Source organism: Branchiostoma belcheri, unplaced genomic scaffold (genome assembly GCF_001625305.1).
Source record: "Branchiostoma belcheri isolate BF01 breed outbred unplaced genomic scaffold, Haploidv18h27 scaffold98, whole genome shotgun sequence".
NCBI classification, from domain to species: domain Eukaryota; kingdom Metazoa; phylum Chordata; class Leptocardii; order Amphioxiformes; family Branchiostomatidae; genus Branchiostoma; species Branchiostoma belcheri.
In genome coordinates, this window is record NW_017804664.1 from 722,528 (window position 1) to 741,783 (window position 19,256).

The 19,256-nt window shown below is 41.8% G+C and overlaps 2 protein-coding genes across 6 annotated transcripts in view; one reads left to right on the forward strand and one right to left on the reverse strand.

Moving 5' to 3' along the window:
* Positions 1-1,079: 1,079 nt before the first annotated feature.
* LOC109462023 (estradiol 17-beta-dehydrogenase 8-like) lies at positions 1,080-7,081 on the reverse strand. Its single transcript, XM_019758513.1, has 9 exons — positions 7,017-7,081; positions 6,316-6,500; positions 5,324-5,455; positions 4,719-4,817; positions 4,390-4,472; positions 3,818-3,905; positions 3,531-3,576; positions 1,982-2,056; positions 1,080-1,573 (listed from the first exon to the last, which is right to left on the reverse strand). The coding sequence occupies exons 1-9, from the start codon at positions 7,078-7,080 to the stop codon at positions 1,563-1,565; spliced, it is 783 nt and encodes a 260-aa protein (XP_019614072.1). The 5' UTR covers position 7,081; the 3' UTR covers positions 1,080-1,562.
* Positions 7,082-14,704: 7,623 nt separating this feature from the next.
* The window catches only part of LOC109461985 (major yolk protein-like), an 18,281-nt gene continuing 13,729 nt past the window's right edge, over positions 14,705-19,256 (forward strand). For 2 of the 5 annotated variants that reach the window (XM_019758467.1, XM_019758463.1), the window contains exons 1-2: positions 16,426-16,526; positions 19,016-19,157. In XM_019758467.1, coding sequence (XP_019614026.1) covers positions 16,472-16,526; positions 19,016-19,157 — 197 coding nt within the window. In that variant the 5' untranslated portion in view covers positions 16,426-16,471. Of the gene's footprint in view, positions 14,828-15,153; positions 15,209-15,755; positions 15,836-16,425; positions 16,527-19,015; positions 19,158-19,256 lie in introns of those variants that run through there. The other 3 variants (XM_019758465.1, XM_019758464.1, XM_019758466.1) reach the window with 3 other exon arrangements.

Consider the following 19,256-nt stretch of genomic DNA (forward strand, 5'->3'; position numbering starts at 1 on the left):
GGAACGTTGAGATGTATAAATGATGCACAGCTGTCATTTCAGGACGAAATGACAGGGAGCAATACTTATCTTCAAAACACGTAAAATCGAGTTTGAAGTAGCTGAGGAGAAAGGGGAAACAAAAGTAGTGGTGTTGACTAGGTTTTTTGGGGACAGGAAACAAAAATAACCGGATGACATTACCCAAAAGCTAAACAGTGCCGATCCTAACAGCAAAATTCATTGAATACTAAAAGGGATCATGTATATATGGGTGTAAAATATCATTTCGCACAAACAAGACCAACACTGGCCTAAATGTTAAAGATGGAGAATCAAAACTATTGTCCTCGCAGGAAATCTACTTAAAAGTCAATGGGAAAAATTCTTTGTTTGGGAATTATCACTGGTTATATTCTGTGATACAAACGGCAGTGAAAAGTATCCTCTTGCTTAAATGAAAAGAGCAAAGGTCAAAATACATTTCCATCTTGGGAGAAAATTCCATCATTTCAGTTGTCGGGAACATGAGGATGGAAGATATGAATACACGTATTTAGTAAGTACTTCCAGCCACTCGCATATATGTCTCATGATCTACAAGACGTGTATGAATATATATATATATAAAGAAGACAATTTCGTCCATATGCATACTGTGTATATGTCAGCATACTGAAAGTGTGCAATAGTGGACAATCATGTGAAATGAAGCCAGTTAATGATGAAATAAATATATTTTTGTAAATTCAGTTATATAGCGAGCGAAGTTTTCACCTAGGTATGACTTGTTATGTTGGAACAATTGGCCCGAGGTGCGAGGAAACGTGGTCATATTACATATCATTGGATTGTTCAGCTTTGTACATGTGCCTGCAGTTCTAATTTCAAAGTTTACCCTGTGTTTACTTTGTTCGGTGTTTTAAAAACTACAAAATAATATTATGTTAACAGTAAGAGTGTAATGCATGATAATAATGTGACTTTCGTATGTGTCATCATTTAGCAAGTGTACAGAAGTAATTTGATATGTTGTCTTTCACAAATGGTATCATTCTAATGTTTGTTGACATTTTTATGTTTAAATACAGTCTAATGGGAAAGTACATGCATAAAACTTTGTACTGCAAAAAATGTATGCTACTGTTAGACATTCAGCTTAATATTTTTGTTGTACATAGCTATTTTAGCGTAGAAAAATTATGGACACTTTACTTTGGAGATAATAAAGCATATCAAACTGAATCAGACGAAAATGTTTTCTTTCTCTGTCTTTCCTCTTTATATACATACACGAAGCATTTATTTACCAGAAACAGTCCAATCACAACTCCATTAAATCACTGTTCTAGATTGAAACATCATTACAATTACACATGCACATATAAATACTGCCTTATCATAGAGTTTCCCATGCCACATGTACAGATGAGGACATGTTTTTGTCTTGTTTGTGCCTACTTGATCATTCTGCTCACTAATAGACCAAAATTAAAACCTGAGGTAAAAAAGATGACTACGGTCACCCATCCTGTAAAGAGTCTGTAAATCCGGCATGTTAAAAATATTGTGGTGCTTGACGTCTACATCCCACCTGGAGTAGAAAAAAAAAGACGGAAAAAGTTTGGTTCTGGTTAAAGCATGAACAATTCCAGCATTTTTATTTACAGTCTGCAATGTGATGAAGAAATGGAATAAGATTAAACATCTGAACTCTATTTGGTTCTAATCTTAGGGTACTTTTGTCTTTAGTAAATAGTTCTCTTTTACACAAATGGGGCACTAAAAGCATACTATCTAGGTAGAGTTTTTTGTAACTCTGTTGTTGGGATTTTCCTTTGCAATTTCTTTCATTTTTCGGAAATAAACACAATTGTGGCCACTACTAAATAACAAAACATGAATGGCTCTGCCCTGCAAATACCCCCCCCCCCACCCGACTAAAACCCCTTCTTGCAGATTAGTCATGCACATAATTGATAACACTTGTACATGTACATACCTGTAATTTCCACTGCCTGCCCAGTCATGTAGCTGCTCTCACTGGAGGCCAGGAACAGGATCAGGTTGGCCACCTCTGTAGGAGGAGGAAAGGACAACATTTAGATACAACATCTGGGCCCTACAGCTATACCTCAACAGAGACGGGGGACGCCATAAAATTTCTGTAACCTATCATCCAGTGCTTGTAAAGTCACCTGCATAACATGATGTCATACTTTGTTCAATCATTAATGAAGACTGGTTGGTCTGTTGAAAAGTTAGGACTAATTGTCTTCGTCAGAAGGACTATGAAATTGTCTCGCCGGAGTGTGGGGAACTGCGGATTTTGCAATATAACTCTGGAAGGCATCATTCGACGTCCATGATTTTTGGCAGGCAGATTACCGCTGTTAAGGCCAAAGTCAAGTACAAGTTTCGGCTTCGTGGGGGGTCCGTGCGTCACGTTAGTGCACCTTTTGTGTTTGTGGCTTGTTAGCAAGATAACTCAAGTAATTGTAAAATGTTGATTATAATTCTTGGTGTGGTGCTTACTATTGTTGGGACCAAGGTTAAGTTCGTTACTGAGCTTCGTGGGGGGTTTCGTTGTGACTACAGGGGGCATTTTGTTAACTTTTCTTGTGAGCAGGATAACTTTTGTATGTGTGGATGGAAGTTAATGAAATTTGATAGGCATGTTACTGTGATGGTTTCCAAGATTGAGTTCAAAGATGAGAGTCGTGGAGGTCGTTATGTCCCCGTAATAGGACCTTTTGTGTTTAGAAATCCCCACCTACATCTGCTTGGAGACAGCCGACAGCTGGATATAGCTGGGGAACCCCATAATGGGATGGGATCAAATGACGTTACATTGAGGGATTGTACTATAACTTCAGCAGGGGGAGGATAGGTTGGACATATGTCAGGTTATTTTCTTCAGCCGGCCACACCAAGTAATTGCTATGGATGACATCCACTGGAGACCTTAAATCTAATTACCTTGAATTTAAGGCAAGCGCGCAATAAAAACACGAAGGGCCGAAAAACGAGATGCCTAGATTTGGAATATACTAACTGTAGAAGTACAAATGTTAGGACACAAAGAACACAAGAAACAAGTCTTCTATTTGTCATAAAGACAAATTAACAAAACAGCAGTAGTCACCCTGTTTTGATTCTTTCCTTTATAACATCTTCTCTTATTATATTTTGAGGCGCTGTCGTGACACTTTCAACACAGTAAGAATTTCTTGAACGTTTTTTTTCCAGTAACAGTCCAAACTCAAATAACGTGGGGGGGGGGGGCTAACACGGGTGACGACGCATCTGTATAATCTGCGGCAAACCGTTTCAGGGTGTTCTGTACCATAAAAATAGTACAGAGATTCTTTTGTTCTTTAGACCAAATTGATTGTTAAAAAGAGTGAAGAATACGCATGTTAATTTCTCTAGAACGATGTATCTCTGACGAAGACATGAGATCTCCGACCTCTAGTTGTTTTTGTTTTTTCATTACATGTATTTACCAAAGCTGGTCTCAGTGGTGATGTATAGATAATGTTGAATCTTACCTTCTGGTTCACCGACACGACATAGAGGGACACTGGCCTGAATCCTCTGAAAGAAGACAAAGTAAACTACAGTCATGTTTTATGCCTTTGAGTTGCCTACATCAAATATGATGAAAGTCTTATTCTTCAATGTACACAATGAAGAAAAGGGCAACAGTTTTTAACAATATCCAAATGTCCTGGTTGTTACAAAATTATTTTGTCTGGGTATTCCTGTCTAAGGACTTAATAGAGGAAGCACTAAAACAGAAACATTGAGTTGAAAGAGTCAGCTTTTTTGTTCTCACCTGCTGGAGTTCCTCAGGTGTTCTGTTCTTCATCACCATCTCAGTCCTGATGCTGCCTGGGATGACTGTGTTACACCGGATGTTATACCTATATTCAATATACATGTACACATAATACATGTAAGCATATGTATCTATCTAATATATCTGTATATATGCTGCCTGAGATCACTGTGTTACACCGGATGTTATACCTGGGGAAACAAACATTCAATATACTTATATATGTACAGGTAGGTATATGTAACTATCTACCTGTCTGCATCTATCTCTAGTAGTATATGGTTCTAGGTCCTGTGAAAACCAACATTCAATGACATGTACTGACATACAAATACATCTATCTTCTATACATGTATCCATCTATATATCTATAGGATGATGGAGACAGATGATAGATAAATGCATGATTGTACATACAAACACACTGACAAACTAGCGTACAGTAACATCTACATTCCCTATGTGTCTGCTGTGATATGAACACTGAGGATCAATATGGATGAAAAAAAATTCTTGCAGTCAAAAACTTTAAAATTAATAAAATATATAAAGGCAGTCAAGGTACTTACTGTGCGAGTTCTATAGCCATGGACTTGGTGAGGGACACTATCGCACCCTTAGTAGTGTTGTAGGGAGAGCGATCGGCTGTACCCTGGAGGAAAACAAAAACATCTTTTGATGACAAACAATACAATGTATAATGTAGATGTAGAGCTATCTTCCCTTAACTGTGCCAACAATCATTCCCATGTGTATTCCCAAGTGGCAAAGCTAATCTGGTATAGACTGGTCATGAGTGATTAAAAATTAAACTAAAAATCTGTCATCACAACAGTTCTTCAATGTCTATACCCTACAACCAATGCCATATGCCATATGTCTATCCCTGAAGACCTACTGTTCTGAGCGACACACTGGACAGAGTACAGATGGAACAGTTCTGCAGTTTCCTCTGCACCATCAGTCTGGCAAAGGCCTGCGCTACCAGGAACGTGCCCTGTTCATGAAGAAAAAAAATCAAAGATGTCCTTTCACCTTAACTTGTATTGTCTGTAGATCCATATTCATTGCACCTGACTTAATCATACTTCTCATTAGTGAGGCCCCTAAGCTTAATAGCTAACACGCTAACACCCCTAAGAAATAGAACTTGCCTGCATGGTAAACATGCAAAACTAAACTCTGTAGGGAATGGCTTTATAGCCTATAGAACCCTGGACAGTGCAGGCTTGTATTACACAGACTAAAGGATCATCATCTTATTCATCTATTCGTCACAACTCAGTCACCCTCAATTGGGAAATATTGGTTATTGATCAAATATGAGATCAATACGCCAAAAAGCAGTTACTCAAGCAACTGGATATGATTCCAAAATCATATCCAGTTGCTTGAGTAACTGCTTTTTGGCGTATCGTATTACCTGGATGTCTAACCTTCATCGACGTATGAGATCAATACATTGATACAGGTAAAAACAATGGTCATCCAATGTTGACAAACCTTGAGATTCACACCGATGACGTCGTCAAAGTGCTGTTCATCCACCTGCAGAAAGGGGGCGTACCTGATGATGCCGGCTGACGTCACCACAACGCTGGGCGGGGAGGGGTAGTCCGAACAGACATCGGAGACCTTGGAGGGGAGGAACGAGGATGAACATACAAATATACATGTTCTTATTCTAGTACTCAGTACATAATATATGTACATGCATTGTTAAGTCAGCTGTCTGAGGCTTCTAAAAAGCGTGTGTTTGTGTGTGTTTGTGTGTGTTCGTATGTGTGTGTGTGTGTGTGTGTGTGCACGCGTGAATGAACATAAATATACATGTTCTTCTTATTCTTCTACATAAGACATGTACATGCATTGTAAAGCCAGCTAACTGAGGCTTATAAAAAAAAAAGAGTGTGAGTGTGTGTGTATGTGTGTTTGAGTGTATGCATGCATTTTGTGTTTCGTTGTGTGTGCATGCATTTTGTGTTTCGTTGTGTGTGCATGTGTGTGTGTATCTCCCAATGTGACTCAGGGTGTGAGAGAGAGAGAGACAGAGGGAGAAAGAGAGAGAGAGAGAGGGAGGGAGGGAGGGAGAAAGAGAGAGAGGGGGAGCTGGAGAGAGAGAGAGGTAAAGAGTGTGAGAGAGTACCATACTCATACCAGTTTGTTAACAGCGTGTATGTGTGTGTGTGTGTGTATCTTATATGTGTGTGTGTGTGTGTGTGTGCATGTGTGTGCGTGTATGTGTGTGTGCGTGTATGCGTGTGTGTGTGTGTGTATGTGTGTGTGTGTGTGTATGTGTGTGTGTGTGAGTCTGTGTGTGTGTGCGTGTCTGTGTGTGTGTGCGTGTCTGTGTGTGTGTGCACGCGTGTGTGTGTGTGTGTGTATGTGTGAGTGTGTGTGTGTGTGTGAGTCTGTGTGTCTGTGCACGCGCGCGCGTGTGTGTGTACATGTGTGTGTGTGTGTGTGCACGCGTGTGTGTGTGTGTGCATGCCTACCAGTTTATTAACATCAGCAGAAGAGGACACATCCGTGGTATACTGGTGATGCTTCCCATGTGGAACACTCGGCAGTGACTCGAGTGTCTCCCGTGCAGCTGGCTGGTTCCTGTCCACCACTGCTACCGCCGCTCCCTCCCGGGCAAACGTCTGGCACACGGCTCGCCCGATCCCGTTCCCGCCACCTGGGTAACCATAGAAACAGTCACCATGGTGACAGACATGTCGACCATGCACACGTCTGGTACATACAGTATATGATGTTTTCATTTATTTTCTTTTTCTCTATTTCTGATTTCTTCACCCTCTTTTCTTAAGCTGAGTAGTGCTTTCCAGGTAGGCTCTGGTTTTCACTGAACACTATAACCACTGGTTAATGATGTTATTAATCCTCAAATACTAGAGTCAACTATGATACCGTTAATAGCACTATATACGTACCGATGCTGGCCTGAATACTTTAAATACTAGTAGAAGCACGGAGCTTGAAAATAAAACCTCCTTGCATACTGGTAGTTTGTATTGTACCACAACATGCAACCGGAATCGCGGAAGTGATCACTTGTAAGTTGTACGAAGCAAGCAAGCTTATTTGTCCACGACAACCCTTTTCGTCGGTACTAATTCGCTTCTTTTGCCTGTAAACACGTTACACACGTACTTAACCCGTTCCTACCTCCTTAGTCACCGCTCAAACCCACCTGTGACCAGAGCTATCGTCCCCGCTAGCCGCCCTCCCCCAGTTTTCGCCGCCACGGCCGCCATGTTTGTTTTGACCTTTGACCCAAAGGTCACCAAACTTTTTGACCTGAGGGACACCTGCTGAATGAAATGTGGTCATTTTCGCAGGATTAACCGGATAAAAAGCCAGTCTTTGACATTTTACCTAAAATTCACGTTGAGTTATGCATTCGAGATACATTTTGTCATATTTTGGCAACGCGAAAGGGGCGTAAACTCTTTCAACAAAATACGACTAGACAATGTAACTTTGAAAACTTTACCTGCCAAAGGGCTGCTATTGTATTCTGAAGTCGCTGTGTGGCGCCTTTGTACATGCCCTCCCCCAGTCAAACTGTTGATACTGTTTGGCAATCAAAATCCTATCAATAAGGTTTAATAGTGATAAACACGATATCGAATTAGATTCGACGTTCTCCAGTGCTATATATCATTACGCTGTACAATCAGCTCAAACGTCCATAGAGAAATGTTAATCTGTTTCTTTAATTCACAATCTTGCATCACATGCTGGAGTCCTCTGCTTACAATACGTTTGATGACCAACCACCATTCCTTTGTAAGCTTAAACATTATGATGATTTAGTTAAAGTTTGGCCTGCTGATTATGTAATGGGGCGGTCAACGTCCAAACTCCGTGTTGAATCAACATGGGCGAGGTTTGGATACGTTATGTTCGCAACGTGGGAGGGAAACAATGATAACTGAACGAATTTTAATCACTTTAAAAAATGTAGGAAAGAAAAATTACTCAACTGAAGAAAAAACATAGTACGAAGGCACATACATTCCAGACCAAAACAGTAGGAAAAAAACACACACAGCAAACTTTTCTGGGTGGAATTTTCTGATATCAGTTGAAAGTTATCCATATCACTATATTATCAGTATCAATGTACGATTACATGTTAGAAGGGTTGTTCATCCGAACATGAAGTAGGCAGCTGTCTGCCTGACGACTTGATCAAGATAACTTACATGCACTTGTCAGATCCAAGGGCTTGTCAGGTCATTGAGTTGCATAGAAAACAGCATTATTCATAGCCTATTACAAACATCACGTTTTATTTTCTGCATAAGATATCATGGTATTTACAGAAATGTGTCATGGTGCCCAGTATTATGGCACTTATCTATTTCTGACACATACAGAGAGAACTGAGTCTTTAATTTGGTAATGACTCCATGCTTCAAACTCAAAGATGTAATAAGATGAATTAAAGTTCATAGCAATGCTTAGATGGAGAATACTGAGGTCACACTGGTACATTGTTCTATGTTGTTCAGGTCATGGGACGTGCTGTCATCTGATGGCCATGACCTTTGACCCGCGCATGCGTGGTGACTACCTATCTACCTCAGCTGACACTTGTTGCTGCTGAGGACTACAACTTTTTGTCCAATCACAGCGCGCCATTTGGAACACGCCCACCCGTGGGTGGGGGTACTACAGGGCCAAAGTACACAAAGAGTTGTCATCGTATGTTTGTTGTTTGGATTTCCTATTAATAGAAGAAAAAACAAATTACGGTAAACAAATAATGCTGACGGTTGTTTTTATGCTTGTCATGGTCACATATCTAGTTATTTGTGTCATGGCTATCCAAAAAGGGGAAGGAACCTACATCAATTATCAAACACTGTGGTCCTCTGATTTTAGGGTCTGACTGATTTTAGGGTAAGACAACATACAATTCTACAATAACTTATCAAACCTTTTGACAGGACAAAACTCAACGTCTATTCAGGGTTGAAAGAACAGTGTTTGATATGTGTTATATGTGCGCTTACTTTAAATTACCCACTGCCCTTAATGCCAGTCCCGGTATATAGGGCAGCATGTGTTTTATGTGTTCGCCTCGCCTCCGAACAATCTAGAAGCCGCTGTTCACGTAACTTGGAAGCAGGGAAAGTTCGTCGCTCGTACATTGCATGGCAACAGCGTCATTTATAGCACATATAACCACGATAACAATACGTTATTCAGTAATAAATCATAACCATTGTTTACTGGGCACTGTGACAGGACCCCTTAGGTGCCGCTGACTTTACCCAATGAGAGGCAACGAGTTAATCTCCAAGCAGATCATACAGCGGCTAATGGACACTCCTCTGGCCAATGGATGCTGTCTTGCCACCGTATGATCTGCTTGGAGATTAGCAACACGTTATAAATCAATATAGATTAGTATGACTCAACTCTGCACAGGATGGCATTCACAGTAGTTCCAACTACGGAACACCGTACACAGTATCGGGGACAGTGCGTGTCTTAGGATTTGGTCTCTGATGAAACCATATGAAGTCCCGGCCCAGTAATGAGAACACAGACAGCCATCTTTGGCATCGAAGAGCTGCTAACGATTGTCAAATCAGTTTGTGCTCACTGTCGTTAGATCAACAGTGACAGCACCCTTATCAGTTACTATCAGTACCATACCAAACCCTGAGCATGTTTGTCGGCTGAACTGTCGGCTGTAACGTCAAATCAACATTTACTCAGCGTCAGGACTTAGATATTGCTTTTATTGATTTAGACCTACATGAAGTCAAAAACAATCACAGATTTTAATTATTTCACAATGACTTTCAAACATAGAAAGTTTCCTGCTGCCTTTTAAAGCATATCCTTTTTATTAGGTTACACCATAGTGTATGTAAATACACTAGTCATAGCTCAACTTCAGTCATATTCAACTTTTTTTAAAAGGCTATTCTCCAGAAGTATATGCAAACCTGCCTTTATGAAAAGTGGCTAATTGTCACCGGCAAAAAAATGTAAGATGGCAAATCGTAATAAGCAAAAAAAAAATCAAGTCAGTTGTATATATATATATTAAAACGGGGCAAATACAATACTCGGTACACGTGAAGTGTGGGCACATGGTAGTTCCATTCTCTCGTGATGATTCAGTGTCGACATTTACCAGCACAAAGTCGGCGTTCGGTTCCCAAAGTCTGACTCTAAACTTCTACCATCACAATGGGCCAAATTGTATAGGGCATTCGGGTTTAAATCTGCTCAATATTGGGCAAACATTGTCTTTGGCAGTTCAGTCTCACCAGGCCATCAATCGAGCAAACATAGAACCATATTTATCATATTAAACACACAGTCAACATCTTTGGCTGACCGGGCGATTATTTGGCAGTACCACGGTCAAACTTCAACTCTCATTGTAAACATCGCGATGTTTTTGACAAAAGAAGAAATAAATGGCCTGATTTGTATGTCAAAATATGTTTGGGCACTCTAGTTGGAATAAAGAGCCATTCAAAACGTTGAAAAACACTTCAGAGCGAGTTGCATTGCCGTTTGACATACTTTTTTTGGAAGTGATCCAGTTTTTAAGTGACCCTTTATATGGTCCAAAAGGTCCAGGGTTCGAAGCCCACCGTGCCTGGGGTAAAGCTATCAGCTCTGATGACATGGCTTTGTAACCCATGACCTACAGGTCATTGCACTGGAAAAATATTTCTTGGTCATAACGGTGGACATTCAAATAAGACCCAGAGAAATGAAGAAAAAACGGAGAAAACTTGTGAATTCTGTGTCATTGGCTTTCTACAGCCAAGAAGGGACATCCCTTTTCTGTTATTTCGTGTAGCTCACATGCACCTAGGTCTGATTGTCCTCGTCTTTATAACTAGTAACAACGCCTCCCTCTACACCCCCTTCCGACTTAAACTGGAAGTTTTCCAGCAAATCAGGTGCCAAGTGGTTTCAAACTGCTGAGGCGTGTTTGATGAACAAAGTCTCCACGCACAAGTGTTTTGCTTACACGCCCAGAGCTTTGTTAAGGATTTATAACTAGTCGACTGATGTTGACAACAAGTTGCCGCTGCAGCAGTATAATGTACAAGGGTCAACAAGACTGCTACATCAATCAGCGCAGGGGCCTCGCCTTCCTACCTCAGTAATCAAAACGGGCCTTATCGTACATAAAACCGCGATTTTCTAGTTCTATGTCAGAAAGGGGAAGGGGTACCGGTATTAGATCAGGCACGGTTATGGGTAGGTTCTGTGTATCCAAGAACGTAGATTTGCTCCAGGCACGGTTCTGGATAGGCATGGACTATATGCAGAACGGTGTCCGAGCATGTTCTAGATAAAGCACGGTTCTGGATAGGCATGGACTATATGCAGAACGGTGTCCGGGCATGTTCTAGATAAAGCACGGTTCTGGATAGGCATGGACTATATGCAGAACGGTGTCCGGGCATGTTTTAGATAAAGCACGGTTCTGGATAGGCATGGACTATATGCAGAACGGTGTTCTAGCATGTTCTAGATAAAGCACGGTTCTGGACGCAACAGGCTTGGCAAAAGCCAAGGGGCACAGTGGGTGATGTTGTACATCCCTTTTCTGTACGACGTTATAAACAGTTTTAATTTCACATAATCAGAAAACTGATCAGTGTCATGTGGTAAATTTATTTTGAAGTACGTGTACAGAAAAGTGTCAGCTATGTCTGTCGGCGTGCAACATTATGTAAACAAAATAAATGCTGACTACAGCAAGGTTAATGTGGAGTGGCAGGAAACTGCAAAGTCAGCACAAAGCCACAAATGGCCTGGTGTTCCATGAACTTGGTATTGGGCACGTTTCAAATTTTCGAGTTTTTATTGAGGTCATTTTGTTTGGCGGTTTTTTTTTTGCCACTTCTTTGACAACGTGAACGTCGAATGCCTCCAAACCTAAAACACGCCTGGACAGAGACACCTGTAGTTTCTAGAAATTTGAAGTCAACATGTTTTAAACACCAAAACATAGTAGGGATTTCTCCTGCTTATGCCATTTAATATCAAAGAAAAATTTTGGTCATGGCAGAAAGACAATGCAACTTAATCAGTTTACCACAAGCGAAATGAAAGATCCTGTGGTAATTATGGAGGACGGCACCCAGCAGGCTGATGACAGTTATCTTGATAATTGCCTGACATCTCCTAAGTGTTGGAATGTCTTGTCACCATCGGTAAATAAGAAACGGTGATAAAACCAGATAAACCCGATAAATTTCGCGGTCCTCATTGACAAACACGCGGCAACAGGCGCGTCACACACCTCGATAATTGCTCTCGCAGTTAAACAGGTTTTCCCGATTTAGCTCATCTGCAGTTTCAGGCAGATAAAAGACATTTGCACAGCGGTGCTTTAAACAAGGTAAATACCGAACTAGTTTCCATTGCCCTTTGTGTTTTATACACATCATAGCTGATTCAAACACACCATAGCTGATTTATAAGAACTGCGAACAATAAGCCTAGAGTGTTTAAGTGCAATGCGTCTTCGCGACGACGCACGTTTCAGGGTACAACTCTTCTGCGTGCAGCGTTCTTTCCGTGCAGAGGCTGAATGTTCGGTATGATACAGATGATATGATGAATATATAATCATTGTTATTACTGCACCTTACCCCACACGGTTATATTATCTGTTCAACTATGCCCAAGACACATTGTTCTCTCTGGGTTATTATACTAGTCTAAAGGCCAAAAGCAAAGGTACTCTAAAAAAGCCAAAACAAACTTGATTCAGCATATTTATGAAAAATGATTCAGTGCCGATCCCGGGGCTTTCCGATGAGCACATATTCACACACAGTTATCAGCAGTTTACCGTTTGCCGAGTGTGTGAACTTTGGTTCCATTACACGGTGAGGGGTCGTCAACTTTGGTCACCCTGAACCAGGGATAAACAGGGCAGGAAGCAAAAACATGTCCGAATACGCCCTCGGTGGTTTACAAAGGTCCTTACTAAGCCAAAAACTGACTTTTGTAAAGAATGGCGGACTGGGATTCAGAATATGCCGCCCTTCTGAAACCAATGCCATGCTATGATTTGCTATGATCATTCTTTTGAACAGCTACTTAAAAACGTATCTCAAAGAGTAGGATCTACATGGGGGTGCTCACTACGCTTTGTGGTGAATTTAGGAACGCTGACTATATTTCATGTCACAATTTGATACTGTTTTGCCAATTTGGTACTGTCTTGTAGCCCCTAAAATATCTGCTTAAAGAGATTACAAAAACCGTACGACGACTGAATGTGGTCACGCCTTGGAATAGCAAAGGTAACAAAGTCAGGTGCCAAGTTGATTTATGCCCGACGCTTGTTGACCTGCTCCAATCTGCTGTAAGCAGCACGTTGTTCTCAAGACCGGCAGTAAAATCTTAACAAATCTTTCAACGTGTCAAACACAACACTTGTGCACGGAGGGTTTGTTCAGCCAACAGGCGCTGTGGTGGTGCGTACGCAGTAGGTTGACTTGAGTAAGTTGTGAGAACAGAGTAAAATGACACGAGAGGCCTGCGTAAACCACTGACATTATGTGGGAAGAAAAAGATGTTGTCATCTTAATAGAATACAAAAACGTAAAAATCTGGATGTTTACTAGAACATTAGGACTCTGCAGAAGAGTGGTGGATATCTCTCGAAACGTCCGGATACTACCTCCTTACCTCCGTAATTTATCCAGTAGTAGAGTTGGAATTTCCTATGAGTAATCATCCGAATATACATATATTCGTTAGTCAGAGACTCGGTTAAACACAGTGGTATGTTCTGCACGTACTTTGAACCCAGTAAGTCCCTGACGAGCGCATGAGACAAACACCGGTATTTATCCTACTCATGACAAAGCCTTTTTACCAATAGACACTGTGGCTACCTGTCGGGTTATTTTATGTACTTTGTACCCGCAAGGTGGTTTCTATATCTGTATATGATTCTCAGTCAGTATAACCGGCCTTCGGCGTAACACACAAGCTTCACAGGGACGCTGCGACGACTATACAGCCATTCGTAATAGCCACTGGCTATGGGTTTTTAACAACCTAGCAAAACTAATACGGTATGGTATCAAATGGTGTGGAACGAAAAAGTTGCTATTAACTTCTAAACAAATATCTGAAATCCAAGTCGATAAATATCTGCCCAACAAAATGTTCTCGCACACACATCTTCAGTCTTGACGTCTCCTTACACGTTCTCCCATTGACAAGTTCAAACACTTCCAAAATCAACCCACGCCAGCACTTTTTGTCATATTTGACATGATATATACTATGTAGCCGTCATAGAATGTACTGCACTATTTGCGCCACGCTATAAGTGACATGAGTTGTGACATGCACTACAATTGGCAGGTTACACTCCCAGCACAATGTAACTGTCACTCAAACCTTGCCCAGATAAGAATCTGCTGACCAGGGTAACCTGCCTGATGTGGTGGTATGGGTGCCGACATGCTTTAGCTGGGGACTAGCTCACTTTAACCAATGGTGAATTTGTTTGCCAAGGGGGAGTTAAGAATTACCTTTGTCAGACGCAAAACAAAATCTATCTATTTGTACAAGCTATTGACTCTTCGTCACAGCATACTTACTTTAAACACACTGAATTTCTACAAGTTCAACTTGACTTTGGACGTTTTATTATCTTTCTAAACATTTTTAGGGTAGACTGCAGAATTTTAAAGACGTTTTTTGTGTCATCCAATGCTGTTTTGGCACTTGCAGTGTTACAAGCGAAGAGAAGGTTTCATTTGGACGTGAACAATACAGCGTCATACTGCAAACATATACTGTGGGTTGAACTTGTTCCAAAACAAACTAGAGAATCTTGAACGGCCCCCTGCCGCTATAAAAGTCGGAGTGCACCAGACAAGGTTCTCACAGGTTTTTTCTCATCCAAAGAATCTACGCCTGGAACCATGAAGCTGTTTCTTCTCCTCCTTGCCGTGGCGTATGCCAACGCTTCCGGTGGTAAGATGTGGTCATTTGTACATCAGTAGTTTCAAGTTTTATTTTGAAAGGGACTCGCGGGCTTGGTTAGCCCGAATTGTGTCCAACCCCATCCAGGTAGCACTAGAAAGGAACGGTTTTTGATACGACAGAGACTATCCAGAACCGCGCCTGATCCTAAACCTAGCCCATTCAGGCATAGAACTGGAAAGGCACGGTCCTGTATACAATAGAGACTACTTTAATATGTTCATAGTGGCAAAATTTCACGGTCTGAGAAACATGGACATGTTCACGGAACTATATACGAGTGGTCCTCACACTCAGTCACAGGTATTTCTCTCGGAACCATGAAGCTGTTTCTTCTCCTCCTTGCCGTGGCGTATGCCAACGCTGCCGGTGGTAAGATGTGGTCATTTGTACATTAAGCTAGAGGCTTTCCTTGGTCTCATAAAACCATAGTAAGTATACAATAAGTATAGTCAACTTGACTTTGGGTGCGTTCTTATCCTTCTGAACAGTCTAAGGGTACGCGGCAGTAATACTAGTGTCGACGTTTCCAGTGCCATCCAGTGCTGTTTCGGCTCTTGCCATGTTGGTATGCCAACGCTTTCCCTGGTAAGCCGTGGTCATTTGTACAAGCTAGTAGTATCCTCTCCTCGGTTTTCAACTTGACTTTGTTTTTTTATCCTTCTGAACAGTCTTAGGCTAGGGTACACGGCAGTAATATTAGTTTCGACGCTTTAGGTGCCATCCAGTGCTGTTTCGGCACTGCGATATTACGTGGAGAAGATCTCTTATGGACATGAACTTTACATCGTCATACTGTAAACAGTTTTCTATTGGAACTTGTTTGAACTTGTTCCAAAACCAACTCGAGGATATCATGAAAGACCCCCAGCCCCTATAAATCCCGAGCGCACCACAGGCTGTCCTCACAGGTTTTTCTCTCATCTGAAGAATCTACGCCTGGAACCATGAAGCTGTTTCTTCTCCTCCTTGTCGTGGCGTATGCCAACGCTTTGCCTGGTAAGATTTGGTCCTTTGTTCATTACGTGAGCATCAACTCGATCACGTCTACGATTTAGTTGCCCTGATGTTCTAGATTCTCTTCCTTCCTCACCTTTTCAGCCATTAAACAAGTCAACGGATATGTATCATTATAAATGTGCAATTCTAGCCTCCTACAATGCCTTGTCGTGGGCCAGTATTGTCAGCTTAGTGAGTGCCCTGCATCAAAGTCATTCTTAGCATCGTCCAACATGCATGCCAATCATGCCTCGGTCTTTCTTTGGATCTTTCCCCGAAGTTGGGAGTCCATTCCAGCAGAAACTTGGACAGCCGCTCTTCAGGCTTCCTTAAGCACATGACCTAGCCATCTTAGTGTGCTTGTTGCTTGTGTTTTCTGTTGTGTTTACCTTCTGTAGCACATACTAGTTTGTTACATGTTGAACCACCCTCCTACATCAGCTTTTTGGTTACCTGATTGTTCCATGAGATGCTGAGGGCCACAGGTAACTGTCGTCGCGCACATTAAGAGGGGCGCTGGATAACGATTAGATTTTGTCTACGAGTCAACTCACTCATGCCGGGCGGTCCCTACGTAGCTATAAAAGCCTGAGCGCGCCGCGGTCCGCCTCACAGCACGACTGAAGACGAGTAACCATGAAGCTGTTTCTTCTTCTCCTCGTTGTGGCTTTTGCCAGCGCGAAGACGCAGGGTAAGTCCTTCTTATGGGAAAACCCAAGGTTTCTTCGTACTTCCAAGTACTTCGTTTTCACCACTTGTTTTGCAACTAGTAGTTGTGGAAGTTGTCTTGAAGGGAAAGTTGTATTATTTTTAGCACTAGCATTTCTAAAAGTTGGTTTCAGGTTAATGTTATGAATTCGTGCTGCAGGGTAAGTCCTTATTCAGGGAAAACCCACGGGGTTCTTCGTACTTCCAAGTAATTCATACATCGTTTTCACCATTTTTACAACTAGCAGTTGTGGAAGTTGTCTTGAAGTTGTAATATTCGTAGCACTAGCATTTCTAAAAGTTGGTTTCTGGTGAAAGTTGCAAATTCATGCTGCAATCTGAGCGCTGATACATGAATGCCCCAGTATGTTCCGCATGAAAGGAGTAAGAAGCAAGTTATTACAGATTTGTTTTTGATTTGGAAAGAACCTAAAGGACGGTAGATCTCAGAAAGGCCTGTTTCAATAGCAAGTTTGTCAAAAAAATTTCGGGTTCAACACATGCATTTTCAATGGTGATGTGCCTTTTACGATGTTTTAAGGTTTCTTTTCCTGAGGTCTACGTACAATTCGCTGCAAGTGAAAATCGTTTTATTTCATTTGCGGGCCTTTCTAGACCCCGGCATGCCAAACCGCTTGTCTGATCTCTGTCATTACATACTCCAAACACTTGCGACCAATCAGAACTGTAGGAGCGGTAGGTGTGCCATTTTGCAGCCTTCCTATTGGTAGTCCACCGACCAGTCCATAGATGACCATAGCTGTACATTTCAGAACTGTGAGCAACAATGAGACATTCTGGCGCCGGCAATATCGCCCCACCCCTTGCTCTGAATCATGATATTTCGTCGTTTTCCTTAATATTCATGTCCTTATATAGAATGTTTTCAGTTACATCTTTCTTTCCATGGGGTGCTATCCTCTCTCTTTCCTTTTTCTCTCTCTTTCTCCGTTTCTTCGTATCCCACTTTTTGCCTTGCCCTTTTCTATCCAGCCCTGATCATTGGAATTCTGCAGGTCAAAAGCTCATCCTGACATGGCCAACTCACCACCTCTACTTTACAATTTTACGTCTTGCCTACACTTTTCTTTGAAAAAGATTTTTTGTCATATCTGTTCTTTTTCCTTCTACAAAGCCTTGCCTTCCCTTTCCTCTAAATGCTTCTCCCTCCACCCCCTTCCTTCTGTAGTTCCAAAGATCAAGAGTTCAGGCTGCCGCGGCCTGAGTCACCCCCTGATCGGCCGGGAAAAACAACTCTCTCGACCTTTGTCTTTCCGAACGCCGCTTGATGTGCCAAACCACACAAACAGACGGATAAAGGCATTGTGCGGGCCGCTGGGCATATTGATCATCTGGTTGTTTTTACACAGTTTGCTTCGTTGGCGTAGATAAGGTCCGTACTTTGTCCGGTCCGGACTGGGCAATAGTTCACTCATGTCAATGCATGTCACGAGGTATATAAGGCCATGTGTGGTCTAACGATCATGGGATCATGCTGGAATATTCCGTGGCGCTGGATTGTGGGATACGTATTAATAGGGGCGTTTTGTTGCCATGACTACATGTTGCTTCACAATTACGCAATCGTACGTACGTGGCTGTTCGCCATACCTACGTAATAACATTTGGTGGTTGTCAAACAACTAGTTACAAGTGCTTTGCAAATACGTTTGATACAACAGTTACGGGTGAATTTAAAGTAATAAATACACTTTTATGTAACAAATTGTGGGTTTTGCGTCGTTTTCCACTAAGCCATTGGTAAGATGTCCCCTTGAATGAAACATTATTCTTGATGGTCCCATTGAAAATTAAAGACAAATCTTCTGCACCAGGCTACTGTGATAGGTACATTGGTTATTACAAAAAGGTGGTTATAGCATATAATCACCTGTTCGATTGCCAGACTGTAATGATATGTACGGTGTTACTGATGTATGGCAGCTATCCCAAAATGACATAGGTTACTTATACAGTTGTAGTGAATGTAGTGTGAATAGTTGGATGTGTTGGAACTAAAGTAACCATCCCAAACATGAAATAACTCTTTCTGACAAAAGATTAAGATGTAAAAAAACGACTGTCGTTGTTGTCGCAAGCCACATTTTGAAGCAACTGGAAAATTGACGTCCGTCTGTCGGTGTTGAGCCAAATCCTTGAGCTACCACATAACGTTAGGGATCATGTGTTTAGGGCCAGGGTTAGGGTTGGTAGAGTTAGGCTTAGAGTTAGCGTTGGCATTATTGTTCAGGGGTAGGGTTAGACTTACGACTGGGGTTTGGTCAGGTTTAGTCTACCACATCACGACTAAACTACTCTCTCCCGTTGTATATATTAATATTGGAAATCCCCAATTAGTGTCGGAGTCATGTTTTCGGCACGATCATGTATATGGCTTGACAAGGGAACCGTGGTTCGCTGTTAGAAAACAAAATGGGGATTTCTTTTCACATTTTCCTTCCCCGTCCGCAGACCCCGTGAGGTGGTGCGTGACCTCCGAGTGCGAGTTGCAGAAATGCGAGCGCATGGTCAACGAGTTCCGCTACAACATGGGTGAGCCCCACTGGGAGTGGACCTGTGTGCTGGCCAAGTCCAAGGAGCAGTGCATGAAGTGGTCAGTACGGAACTCCGAGTGTGTGTGTGTGTGTCTGTCTGTCTGTGTGTGTGTGTGTGTGTGTGTGTCTGTGTGACTGCGTGTCTGTGTGTGTGTGTG

What these genes read in the sequence shown, in the direction of transcription:
- LOC109462023 (XM_019758513.1), bottom strand. Translation starts at nt 7,080, where the DNA reads ATGGCGGCCGTGGCGGCGAAAACTGGGGGAGGGCGGCTAGCGGGGACG. An exon ending in GACGATAGCTCTGGTCACAG is followed by an intron (nt 6,501 to 7,016) that starts GTGGGTTTGAGC and finishes ATGGTTACCCAG; the next exon opens with GTGGCGGGAACGGGATCGGG. An exon ending in CCAGTGTGTCGCTCAGAACA is followed by an intron (nt 4,473 to 4,718) that starts GTAGGTCTTCAG and finishes GTTTTCCTCCAG; the next exon opens with GGTACAGCCGATCGCTCTCC.